The sequence below is a fragment of the Gossypium arboreum genome, chromosome 9 (genome assembly GCF_025698485.1).
Source record: "Gossypium arboreum isolate Shixiya-1 chromosome 9, ASM2569848v2, whole genome shotgun sequence".
Classification (NCBI taxonomy): domain Eukaryota; kingdom Viridiplantae; phylum Streptophyta; class Magnoliopsida; order Malvales; family Malvaceae; genus Gossypium; species Gossypium arboreum.
The window spans coordinates 86,746,274-86,759,307 of record NC_069078.1 but is presented as its reverse complement, the minus strand read 5'-3'; the positions used below and the strand labels follow the sequence as shown (position 1 = coordinate 86,759,307).

Genomic DNA, 13,034 nt, shown 5'->3' with positions numbered 1-13,034 from the left:
ACTATTTTGGTTTTAGAAAAAAGTCGTATTCCGTAAGTTAGGAGCACGACTCTTCTAATTCAAAAAATAATGAACATTTGCCTTGGTTTGAAAATTTTCTTTTTTATGCATCGTGCGAAAAAACAAACGTAATACTTAGAACAACATACATTTGATTTATTTGGGCATAATATACAAATGGATAAATGCTTAAACCTAATGTGTGATATAGTGACAATTAAATAATTCAAAATGGTCATGTGGGTAGAATGATAAATAATAAGTAAATAAATGAATACTATAATAACAATAATAATCTGATTATAATAATGATAAAATAAACAAGTTAAATTAAAATAAAATGAAAATGTATGATTAAAGAATGATAAATAAACATGACATGAAAATGCTGAAAAATAATAAAAGAAATAATAAAATAACGAGAATAATAAAAATTTAAAAATAAAATAATAACTATAATAATGAAAATGCACAAATAAAGGGTATGAATAATCTATTTTTAGTGTAAAAGAATAAAGAAATAATAGTAAATAAATAAATAAATAAAATAAAATAAAATTTGTGGAAAGGTTGAGATTAAATAGACTAAGGATTAAATCAAATCGAATGAAATTAGGGAATGAAATAAAAAATAATAAAACAGAATAAAGGATTAAAATGAAACGTGCATAAAAGAATAGAGACTAAATATGTAATTATCCCAAACTCCTTATACACACCGTTTCATAGGGACCAAAATGAAAGAAAAATGAAATTACATGGTAAAAATTAAAAAAGAGAATAAAGAAATAGGACTGCATTGAAATGTCATTAAAAAATGGAAGCACCAAAAGCAGAAATAGGCTATTTTTCAAAAACATGCGGATCCTATTAAAGGATCAAGTCAGATTTCGGGTTTGGCCCTTAAAGAACGTCGTTTTGGGCCTTCTGGATTCCTCCGAAACAGCGTTGTTTCGCTATGGCTATTTAAGTTAATTAAAAAAAAAATCATTTCAGCCCATAAATAAAAAAAATCCAAAACCCCATTTTTTTTTTCTCTGCAACAGACACTAAGACCAGCTAATGGTCCGGCAAGCCTTCGTGATGGTCGCCGGTCGCCGATGACGGCTTCGCCGTCTACGGTGGCCGACAAAAGAAAAAAGGGGTATTTTTGATCGTTTTACTACCCTCTACCCCGATGTAAGACCAAAATGCCCAAAAAGCCCACCAAAATTCAAAAAAAATCAAAGTAACCCTTCAATTCTGTCTTCTTCTGTCATGACCATTCGACAAACCTCGAGATTCCGTCGGTCTTCCAAACGAAAGGAGAAAACGGCGATATAAGTAAATAGGTTTCATTTTTATTATATTTATATATATTTTTTCGAAAATAAAAGATAGAGAATGAAAATATATAAAAAAAATCACCTTTTGGATTTTTGAATTTTGTTTTCGATTACTCTTTTTTTTTTCGTGTCTAGAATATTACATTAATTGTGGTGGCTTTTATAGCCGATTTACAACATTGTTTAGTATTTTATGTTGCTGTTTCTATTATTGTTTTGCGTCCGTTGCTTGCGCGCGATCTCTGTCATTTTTTTTAATTATTTTGCAGGTATCTTTGGAGAGTCAACAACGGGGCAAAAAACATGCCCTTGCCATTTTGGTGAACGGCGGCAGATGAGCGTTAGGCCTCTGGCGGCGTGCCCATTAATTTGGAGGGCAACGACGCTGATAACTTAGGGTGAGCTAGGGTTTCTTGCTAGCTTAAGATAGTGGCCCGTTTGGGCCATTAGGTTTTTATTCATTTTGGGTTATTTGTGATTTTTATTTTGGGTCTGTAATAATTTATTTTTTTATTTATTTGTAAATTGGGCCTGTGCTAAATTGGCCTGTTACAACTAAGTTTTTTATTTTATGTATTTGAAAGATTGTATTTATATACATTTATTTATATTAAAATATAAGTCAATATGTTCTTAATTAGAATACGAAAAAGCTTCATGGTTTGCTCAAAAGCTGGAACTTTACTCTCATTTTTTGCTTTTCAATGCAATGTGCCTAAAAATTTTACTCTACTTTATGTTCATCTCTTTCGAACTTTTAAAATGATTAAAAAAGAAATATGATGGTGTTAACAATATGAGGTATTAAATTCTTAGAAATAAAAGTACAGGACTAAATTTTAAATTTACAAAGAGTACAGGGACTAACAACAGAATTTAACCTTTATATTAATAGAATTCTAATTGAGCCGGGCCGGATAACGAAACCGGGATTCTCAAACAGTTGGAAATAAGTACAGCTTGAGAGAGCCAAGCATCCATATATAAGCAACTAAAATTAGGGTTTTCTATTCCCTCCCCACTCCAACACTTTAAAAACTAATTAGGTGCCGACTGCTCCGTTCTTTGTAGCAAAGCAAAGTTTGCGAAGCATGGCCGTCGGGTACTCATTTCCTTTTCCTTCATCTTTCTTGTTCTTCAAATGGGCTTTCTTTCTTTTTATTAAACCTGATCTATTTCTGGGTCTTTCTTTTTGTAATGTAGGAAGAACAAGAGGATTTCCAAGGGAAAGAAGGGAGGAAAGAAGAAGGCGTGAGTACTGTTTTTTTTTTTTGTTTTCTGGGTCTTTATCGATCTAATTTTTAGCTTTAATCGCGCTTTGGGTATTTTACTAACAGATCTGTTCGTTAAATGTTTGATATTTTTTTGTTTAGTGCGGATCCTTTTGCTAAGAAGGATTGGTACGATATCAAGGCTCCTTCAGTTTTCACTACCAGAAATGTGGGAAAAACTCTCGTCACCCGTACTCAGGGTACCAAGGTTTGTTTTCTTTTATAAAATTATTTATTTTATTTTTCGAAAATATTTGCATTGTATTGTATTCTTTCAACCTTCGAGGAAATTGGGTTTCGTTTATATTCTTTGTACATTCCATTGCCAAAGCTTTGACCTTTTCTTAGCGTTTATTGGAAGTTAATATGTAAGTTTAATGCTATTGTCTTTTCATGGTATTTTCTGGTTTGAACTATAAAATGGGAACTGTAGTTTTGAGCTGAGCCTTGCTTGTATCAGGGATTTAAATAGCGGTCCGATACCGGTATAGGCGCTGTCCTAAACCTCTACTGCCGAAACCGAAAATGTAGCCGCGACCACAGTTTAAATCCCTGGCTTGTATTGCTGGTTGTTTTTGCATGAAAATGATGTTATTTTTGTTATTTGAAGTGCTGATTTACCATTTCTTTTGAAATACCAATATCTTGTGTTAAGAAAATAACTAATGAACGCGTAAGGTTCTCAATTGAGTGAGTAAATTTTGTATCTGTTATCAAACTATAAATTCATTTTGACTCTGCACTTCATGGTTGCTTCTTTGAGAAGGATGCAACAATTGAAGTGGACTTATTTGAGAAACTTGTAATTTATTATTTGTTTACTTGTTTTGGTCTTACATTGGCATTCTTGGTCAGCTTCGGTTATTTAGACCATTAATCACCTTTATGACTTTCTTGTACTTATGATATGCTGTGGATGTGTGTTCTTGATATATAAGTTTCCGCATAGAAACAGCACAATGAACTTAGATCTGCTCTGTATATTTAACTTATAGTTACTGTTTGAGTTATATGTATGTGGTTTGAACTTGGTTATTTCATTGACAGATTGCTTCTGAAGGACTCAAACACCGTGTGTTTGAGGTTTCCTGGCTGATCTTCAAGGTGGTGATGAGGATCATGCTTACAGAAAGATTCGTTTGAGAGCTGAAGATGTTCAAGGAAAAAATGTTTTGACCAACTTCTGGGTATGATTAATATAAGCTTCCTTTATTTACTATATTATCCCTGCTTTTTTAGCAATAGAAGTTTAAAAATTTTGATCGGTTTTCCTTTTTCAAATTTCCAGGGAATGAATTTTACAACTGACAAACTGAGGTCTTTGGTGCGTAAATGGCAAACCCTGATTGAAGCTCATGTTGACGTGAAGACAACTGACAATTACACTTTGAGAATGTTCTGCATTGGATTCACTAAGAGACGCCCAAACCAGGTTAAAAGGACTTGTTACGCTCAGTCCAGCCAGATTAGACAGGTAAACTACCCCGGTACTTGTGACTGTTTGCAGTGTTTGTGTGCTTTTTGTGAATTTGTCAATCCCATGATGACCAAGTGAAATTAATGTTTTTCAGATACGCCGAAAGATGAGGGAAATAATGACTGCCCAGGCAACATCTTGTGATTTGAAGGAACTGGTTCAAAAGTTCATCCCTGAGATGATTGGAAAAGAAATCGAGAAGGCAACATCTAGCATCTATCCTTTGCAGAATGTGTTTATTCGTAAGGTCAAAATCTTGAAGGCTCCCAAGTTTGATCTCGGGAAGTTGATGGAGGTAAGTTTCTGTCATCTATTCTCATACTTTTCAATAAAATTATTATCCCATGGAGCTTGTCTGGTTAATTTCTTAATTTTGTTGTTTTCTTTATTCATTTAGGTTCATGGTGACTACTCAGAGGATGTTGGTGTGAAACTAGAGAGGCCTGCTGATGAGACAATGGCTGAGGCTCCTGCAGAGGTTGTTGGAGCTTGAACGAAAAACAATAGTCCATGAATGTCTTTTTTTTTTTTTTATGCTTCTAGGAGTTTTTGCTGATCATTTTAATTTTGTTGAAATACTTCAGTAGAGAATTTCTCCATGGTTTTGATGTTCAAAGGACATGATTTTGCAACTTAATATTTGAGTACACAATATGTGGTAAAAAATAAATATGATCTTTACCTTAAATATTCTTAATATGAATGACAAATACATGAATGTCATATAGGGTTACATTTTAAGATGTTTATACTTAGAATGTTTTTCAAATAAATATGAATTAGCTTGTAATCTTGCTGTGTTAAAAAAAAACCCAACTTAAACTCGAAAATACCCTGAATTGTAGTTATAAATAAATACTGGTTAAAATGGAACTGGATGTATAACAAGTTCTACTAGTTTGTCATTGTTTACTCAAAATTACTAGATAGAGTGCTGTATACAGCTTATTAACTGATTACATCAGGGCCTAATTCTAGAAGTGATAATTTGCTCTAAAAACAGTTTCTAAGCATATAAATTCCTTGAAAATTAGGCATGCTTTGAATCTTATCAAGCAACAACAGGGCCTTTTTTTTTTGTCTGTATATGCTTAGCCTCAGTCTATACTGGAAGAAGGTCTTGCACACCCACAAAAACAACCCTTCTTTCGTCTTCCACCCCGTCTTCCACCATTGTAGATAAAGTCCCTTAAGAGGACACCGGTTCGGGTTTTCCCTTTGTTCTTCCTTTCATCTTCTAGTTTCAGCATAACGTACTCAATGCTCTGCACCTCGAACTGCAACCTTCCGATCTTTTCAGACCCTTTTTGTGCCTGCTCACGTACCTTTTTCAAGTTGCCCTTTCCAGGTCCTTCCAATTCCATTGAGTTTGTTCCGTCTAAAGATGAACTCCCTTCGACATCCTTGGTCAATTCACCATTGACGTTGCACAACTCCTTGATTGCATCCTCCACCTCTTGCAATTGTTCTTTGACTTGTCCGTATTCTAAATCGAATGCCTTCTTCCTCTTCTTGATTTCCATTCTCTTTTTCAGTTGTTTGACAGAGGTTTGAAGAGCCATCAATTTATGAGCATCAGAAGCAAGTCTGTCTAAGACCTTTCGGTTTTTAGCTTGTTTCTTTGGCTCTCTAATGCTGGTAGATATCTCTAACTTATCAACGCTCAACTCTTTCTCCACCAATGCTCCCAAAGAACTCTCGTTTTCCGGTTCTAGATCAATGGACTGATGACAAGCAATGATCTCCCCCGGTACAAAAGCCCGTACCTGCATGTCATTGGTTTTTGAATCAACACCACATTCATGCTCAGCAGACTCCCATAGTTCAAGCATTTGATCATCAGCTGTGCTGGTCTCTTTCTTACTCTTGCTCCTCCTGTATAATGAAGAATCAGAGACATGATCCAGGGGAATATCTTTCAACAATATTCCATTTCTCAATTCAGAAATTTCAGGTTTCATCTTCTTCGACTTGAGTTTTCGAGCAACCTCATCACCAACTTGCATACCTTTCTTCATTTCTGAATTAGAGGGCTTGATGGCTTTAGATGAAGCATCAATATCGTGGCTGTTCTTGTTACTTTTCCGCTTCACAAGCCTATTCATCTCTTGCACCACAGCCTTTTCGACTGCTTTAACCTTAGTGCACATCTCCTGCAAGTCTGAAATCCCAGCTGTCAAAAACGCACTTTGTCCTTCTTCGAGTTTCTCCGAGCTCATCACATAAAGTTCATCAACCATTTCTACATCCTGGTGAAAACAAATAAATAGAACTTTAAATGTAGTACAATGCAAGCATATCTAAATAGTTTCAACCGTAATATTCCCTAAATGTAGAAATTAATTTTACCTTATCTTCGTCCCCGTTTGGAACACAAAGCTTTGGCTGAAGAAGGGCAATTTGCTCGAGGGATATTATACTATCTTTCAGTGAAGCTATGACCGGAACATAGGCAGACGTCGAGACCTTCAACCCTCCGATTTCACTTTCCAAGAACTCAACCCTTTCCTTCATCTGTCCTATTTGTGCACTCTTTACAGCACTTTCTTCTTCGAGTGTCTCACAAACTTCAGTAAGTTCGTGCACCTTATTTTCGAGTAGAACTTCACAAACGGCAGAAGCCTGGAAATCAAAGTAAAATGATGCAGCCTCAGCTTCCCACAGCTCGAACTCATTGCTTTTTTCTTGTAGCTCTAGACTCAGGTTTTGTCCATACATCTTTTTTTCTTCGATTTCCTTGTGTAATGTAACAACTTTGGAACCCAAATTGTCATTTGCTTCATGAAGGTGTTCGATTTCCATTTTCTGTTCTTTGTTATCTTCCGATAGTTCAACAATCTGCCTCTCTAAGTTTTCTCTAATCTGTTTAGATTCCTCATATTCCCTCTTCAGTTCCTCGAGAGTCTGGTACAGTTCCGCATTCAAGTTATGTGCGGCCTGAAGCTTTTCATCTGCTTCTGAAAGCTCGATGGTCTTCTGTTTTAGCAAATCATTACTGATAACAATTTGAAAATCTAATTGGTCGTTCAAATCTTTGACACCATCTAGTTCATTGTGTAACTTCTGAACCGTTTCACTCAATTCCGAGATTTCAGCTTCTTTCTTGTTCAACTTCTTCTCCAATTTCTTGATTTCAACGGCTTTTTCGGCACCAAAGGTCTCTAAAATGAGAGAGAGACTACTAAGGGCTACCACTTCTTGTAGGGCAACACTGTTCTCATCTTCAAGAACACACATATCCTCTTTGAGGTCCGAGAATTTCTCGAGCAAAAGTCTGTTTTCTTCGAGCTGCTTGGAATTTTCCTCCTCTAATAACAAGCAAGCTCCATGCATGCTCTTCAACTTTCCACGTTCACTCTCCAATTCTGCGTTTAATATTTCTTTCACAATCTTTCCGTCACGCACTTCCAACATCAACTGCTGGTTCATCTCTTGAAGCTCCTGCTTGTCTTTCTGCAGCATCGCATTCTGCTTTTCCACAATCTCGAACTTATACTCAAGGGCTCGGTTCTCAGACTCAAGTTCACCGCCCTCGAATTTAAGTTGTCCGATTAAAGTTAACAGCACCGAGTTCTCAACTACCAGTCGTTGCTTCTCTTCCTGGTTTCTCGATAGTGAACTCTTTATGTCTTCAACATTATCCAGAATGCATGAAAGAGGAACTTGATCTGATTCAACTACATCCCGATGTTTGTTAACAGGACCAAACTCAAGAGCTCGGAAAATTAAATAAATCCCGGATCTTAGTTTCTCGATTTCATCCAATAGGAATTCACCTTCTATCTGCTGCTCAAGATTTTCACTCTCCAACTCCCTAATTAGTTTATCCGACAATTTGGACGCCTCGACATGTTTCTGACATTCAATCAACAAAGACAAGTTTTTTTCCTCGAGATCTTTTATGATCTTTTGGAAGATGAAGATCTCAACCTGAGCCTTGACAGCTTTATCAATTTCTTCTTCGAACTCTTTTCTCCGGAACCTACTTTCTTCTTGTAGTAAATGGACATGGTTTTCGAGATCCACTAACCGTGATTCACTTGACTGCACATAACAGGCACGCTCTTGTTGTTCCGCACCGAGGGAATCCCGTAGTTCCTCTACCTGAGAGAGTGTCAAATCTTTCTCCTTCTCCAGGTCAGAATATTTTTCCTCCAGTTTATCAAATCGGAGTTCAAGGATGCATAGCCTCTTTTCAACATCCTCGAGCTTCAAGATCAGGCTGTCTCTTTCACCAGTAAGAACGGATTTCTCGTTTTTGAGATACTGGCAGAATTCTTCTAAGGTCTTTGACTTTGATCTCAAGCCTTCAAGCTCGATATTAGCACCAGAAAGGGAACTTTCCAATGATCTGTTTTTCTCAAAGAGCGTCTGCATATTCTCAGTCATCTTCTGTAACTGAGAAAGAAGAATGGATTTCTCAGCGGCAAGTGAAGATTTTTCTCCCCAAAGAAACTCACTGGACTTCCGTAATTCCCCAACAAGCTCCCTCGACCCTTCCAATTTCCCATTCAATTCCGACACTGAACTTCTCAAAACAGCATTCTTCTCCAGAAGATCATCCATGCTTCTCAGTTTCTTGTAAAGAACTTCGGTCTCCCCTCTTTGCTTGCTGAATTCTTCCTTCAGTTTAGAGTTCTCCTCCCGTAATTCCTTCACTGACAGTTCAAGACATTCGGGATTTAAACCTGCAGACAGCAGCTGTTGAATTAATGCCTGGTATGCGCTACTCAAAACCTCGATTTCATCCTTCAATTTGTCAACTTCTTGCTGGAGGATATTACTTCGTTCCATTTGTACTGCAACCTCACTTTCAAGTTTTTCTTTCAGTTCCTTCAAGCCGAGAATTTCATCTTCTAAATTCTTCATTGAAACAGTGGCAGAACTGTTTAATTCATTGAGGCTCCGGTTTTCACACTGCACTTGATCAATTTCTACCTCCAATTTTTGGTTGCTTGCTTCCAACTCGTTTAACTTTTGAAGCTTATTCAAGAGCTCCGATGTCAAAACTCGCTGCTCCTCTTGAGATTGCGAATTCAACATTTGTAAAGTTTGCAGTGTAGCCTCGACTTGCACAAATCGTAAATGCTCGTCTTGCAATGATGTCTGAAGTTTCTCCAACTCGTTTTGCTTCTCCGAAAGTTCACGATCCTTAATCGCTATTTTCAGCACCAGATTATCGGCCTCTACTAGTAGAGATTGATTCGATTTCTCCAGCAGAGCACGTTGTTCTTCCACGCTTCTCAATTTTTCACCGCTGACTACAATCTCATTGTTTAATCGTTTTGCATCCTCCTGGGCACGAGAAATTTCACTCTCCAACTCGGCAATCGTTACCAAGCACTGCTCATACAGCCGAGCCATAGTATCTTTCTCTTCTTTCAGCTTAGCAATAGCATCTTTTAGCGCTTTAACTTCACTTTCAGCTCTTTCGATTTGCATGTTGAGCATTTTCGCGTTTTCTTCAGCAAGTGAGATTTTATTTTCTAATGATGATATCATATCAAGACACTGCTTGTATCGAACATGACCAGCTTCCTTTTCAGCTTCTAACCTAGAAAGCTCTATCTTAAGATTCCGAACTTCAATATCTGCTTTGAAAGCCCTCTCGTTAAGCCCTTTTGCTTCCTCTTGGGATTGGGAAATGGTATTCTCCAAGCTGGATATTCTTTCCAAGCACTGATTGTATTGATGAAGACCAGCATCTCGTTCGGCTTCAAGTTTACTTAATGCTTCTTTGAAAACTTTGATCTCGATTTCAGCTTTGCTGGCTCGTTCGTCAAGATTCCCGGCATACATTTGTGCTTCGTTAAGTTCTCTTTCGAGGCTAGATGACTTCTTTAAACTCTGGTGGTAATGAAGAAGGACATCTTCCTTTTCGGCTTGAATCTCGGCAAGAGTTTTCTTCAAGAAATCTGCTTCACTTTCAGCTTTACCTGCACGCTCAGCTTCGGAAAGAACTTGATTCTTCAAATTTTCATTCTCAATCGATAACTGAGATAACCCACTCTGCTCATTTTCCTCAGCTTCACCACCATTCCCCTTCTTCACAGTAATGTTGGCATTTGGAGACACTAATCCCGATTCAAACATCTGATTCAACTGCTTTAAACCCCTTTTGTTTATCCCAGAGCCCTTTTGCAAGTCATCCAAATCAAAGAATGCACGAAAAGGATGTGGGGTTTCTGGTGTGTCAGGCTCAACCTCGGGGCCTGAAGAGCCCAAGGATGATTCATCAGCCAATACGAAAGGAACCTGGTTGGGAAAGGCTTCCGACATGGTTTTATGGGCATGGCGAAGCTCAACAGTTGCATGATCATACCTCTCTGCTAAAGCACGGTAAGCTCTATAGAACTCCTCAACTAATTTCATGAGCTCTGGCCGTTTTTTATAATACATTTCCGCTCGTCTTGCAAAAGAATCCGCATCTTCTTCGATCAGTTTGATCATCGCTTTAACTTTAGAATCCATATCTGTTGAAACAGAAAATCATTGCAACTGTGTAGCATATAGAGATCTAAGTGGCTTATCAACTATATACATATATATACACATATATCATCATAGACCATCATAGACCATCGCGGCAAAGTATTTTGAAAGAAAACTCATACCTGTAAGATTTTCCTGAAGCCATTTAGAATTCTTGGGGATATGACTATCCCACCACCAAGAATACAAGCGCCTAGACTCAGAATGTACTGAAGTTGCCATAATTCCACCAACAAGCAATAACGCGATGAGTTTCGGCTTTGCAAAAGCCTGGTCTTTACAAAAACTCAAGTAATGGGTCCAGGCCAGAATAACAATCTAATTCTGTTCCACTACTCTAATAGATCTTTATTCTGAATCACTTGCACCTATACACAACCAGAGGTAATCAAGTCAAACTACTTTGAATGCATTTAGAGCAACAAAATTCACACAATCGAATGATTGAAATCCCCGATAATCTACGTAACCTAAGTTACCTATTCAGTCAAAGATCAATGATGTGCAACGGTGAGATTCTATTCCAAGTTTCAAAGCTAACAAGCACTTAACTGAAAAGGGAAAAAAAAAGGATTACATCAGATCTTCAATTTGTAAAGAATCAATTAAACAAATAGAAATACCCTGAATTCAAAACAAAGATTCCCAAAAGTTAGCATACAGCATTTGTACTTTGCAGTGAAAGTGATTCAATAAAGAAAGAAAGAAAGCCATAAAAGTTGTTTGGACCCAGTGGTCCAATTACAGAAGGAATTTCATCATACAAATCTACAATTCAAAGAAGCACATGACCCAGTTTTTTTTTTTGGTTCTATTTGGGAAAGGATCATGAACTTTTATGTAAGAGTGGTCTCAAAAAAGGAAGAAGAAATGAACCATACGAACAAAACTGGGAAATAATTTTAAGTATTCTTCCCAAAAACCAACATCAAATACTTGCAAAAAGGAACAAAATCTGGAAAAATAAGCTATCTTTTTCAACAAAAAAAAAACATAAAATTTAAGCAAATTGCAAGAAAGAAAAAACAAAAAGATGAACTGTAAGCAAATGGGTAATTAAGAAAACAGCAAAAGAACAAGTTTTTAACAAAAGTTTGGATCAAAAAACATACCAAAAACACAAAAAAAAAACCGGGAAATGGGATTTTGATGATCAGCAGCTGTGATAGTAAATCTTCAGCCGCATCTTGTTCAAAGTTACCCCATTGCTCTGTTATCTCTTACAAACTCTTCTGTGATTTTTGTTTTTTTGGTTCTTTCTCTCTCCAAATGAGTTTCTTAGCATTATATTCTTAGATTTGACAGAGAGACACAATGAGAGAGAAAGAGAAAGTAAAAAGAAAAGAGCAAAGTAAACAAAGAAAGTTATTTATGAATAAAGATTGGATTTTTTTGCCACACTGTAAATAAGTAAGTAATTTGCATCTAAGGGGAAGACTGAATAAGACATTGGATTGTTCAAATTAAAGTTTTGAAATGCGTCGTTTAATAATTGGGAGAGTTTATGGTATTTGGTCAAATTGGATGCCTTTGGATGTCCTTTCCAAGTTTTTTTCCTAATTGGAAATAAAAATTAGAGGGGTTAAAATATGCCCCTAATTGCTGTATATTTATAAATTTGGAAAAAAATATTTTAAAAATTTAGGCTCCGTTTAATTTTAAGAAACAACGGCCATTTTCATTTTTTTGGAAATTAAAAGAAAACATATTTTGTTACAATTTTAAAAATGATTTTTTAAACAAAAATAAAAATATGTGAAAATTAAAAATAGTAAAATTTTATTATCATTCTTTTAATTAAAATATGTACCAAACATATTTTGATATTGTCCTTATCAAAAATAAATTTTTATTTCTATTTATCAAATGTGTTTTCTCATTTTCAGTAAATAGAAAATAAACATCATTTCCTTAAAATAAAAATAGAAATTATTTTCAGAAAGCAAATGAAGCCTTAATATTTATTTTTCATATTTAAAAATGTAAATATAATTATTAATATTGTTTTTATTAAATTTAAGTTCATAATAACGTTATTTTTAATTATATAATTATAAAAACAAGTATTTTTTATTTCAAACTATAATACCAATGAATTTAATAAAAAATTATTGAGAATTAAAGTTTAATTTCAAAATATATAAAATAAATGGATTAATTATAAAAACAAAAGTAGAGAGCTAAATTGTGAATTTATTAAGAGTATAAACACCTTGAGTAAATATTAACCATGACTATACCCTTGCTTAAGATCACAATCATTTATGTTTTCTTGGGTTTTGGATTTCCCCATTAATGATGTTTTTGTTGTGTCTTGTGCTTTGCTGAAGAACTCTGAATTTCTACAAATTCTATATTATTTATTCTAACAAAATATTATTTTCAAATAATATAAGTTGAATATATATAGTTTTTTTTAATTTGTGGTTTGTGAATAAAAATAATAAATGTTAAGATTTGATTCTAAAT

At 35.4% G+C, this 13,034-nt stretch overlaps 1 protein-coding gene, 1 long non-coding RNA gene and 1 pseudogene across 2 annotated transcripts; 2 read left to right on the top strand and 1 right to left on the bottom strand.

Moving 5' to 3' along the window:
• Positions 1–999: 999 nt before the first annotated feature.
• On the top strand, positions 1,000–1,850 carry LOC128280629 (uncharacterized). Its single transcript, XR_008270726.1, has 2 exons — positions 1,000–1,331; positions 1,595–1,850. It is a non-coding gene; the product is annotated as an uncharacterized LOC128280629 (long non-coding RNA).
• A 422-nt stretch (positions 1,851–2,272) lies between these two features.
• Positions 2,273–4,761, top strand: LOC108452545 (40S ribosomal protein S3a-like; annotated as a pseudogene).
• A 192-nt stretch (positions 4,762–4,953) lies between these two features.
• Positions 4,954–12,086, bottom strand: LOC108452544 (protein NETWORKED 1A). Its single transcript, XM_017750342.2, has 5 exons — positions 11,678–12,086; positions 11,045–11,116; positions 10,688–10,933; positions 6,423–10,546; positions 4,954–6,322 (listed from the first exon to the last, which is right to left on the bottom strand). The coding sequence occupies exons 3-5, from the start codon at positions 10,785–10,787 to the stop codon at positions 5,171–5,173; spliced, it is 5,376 nt and encodes a 1,791-aa protein (XP_017605831.1). The 5' UTR covers positions 10,788–10,933; positions 11,045–11,116; positions 11,678–12,086; the 3' UTR covers positions 4,954–5,170.
• Between the last annotated feature and the right edge of the window lie 948 nt (positions 12,087–13,034).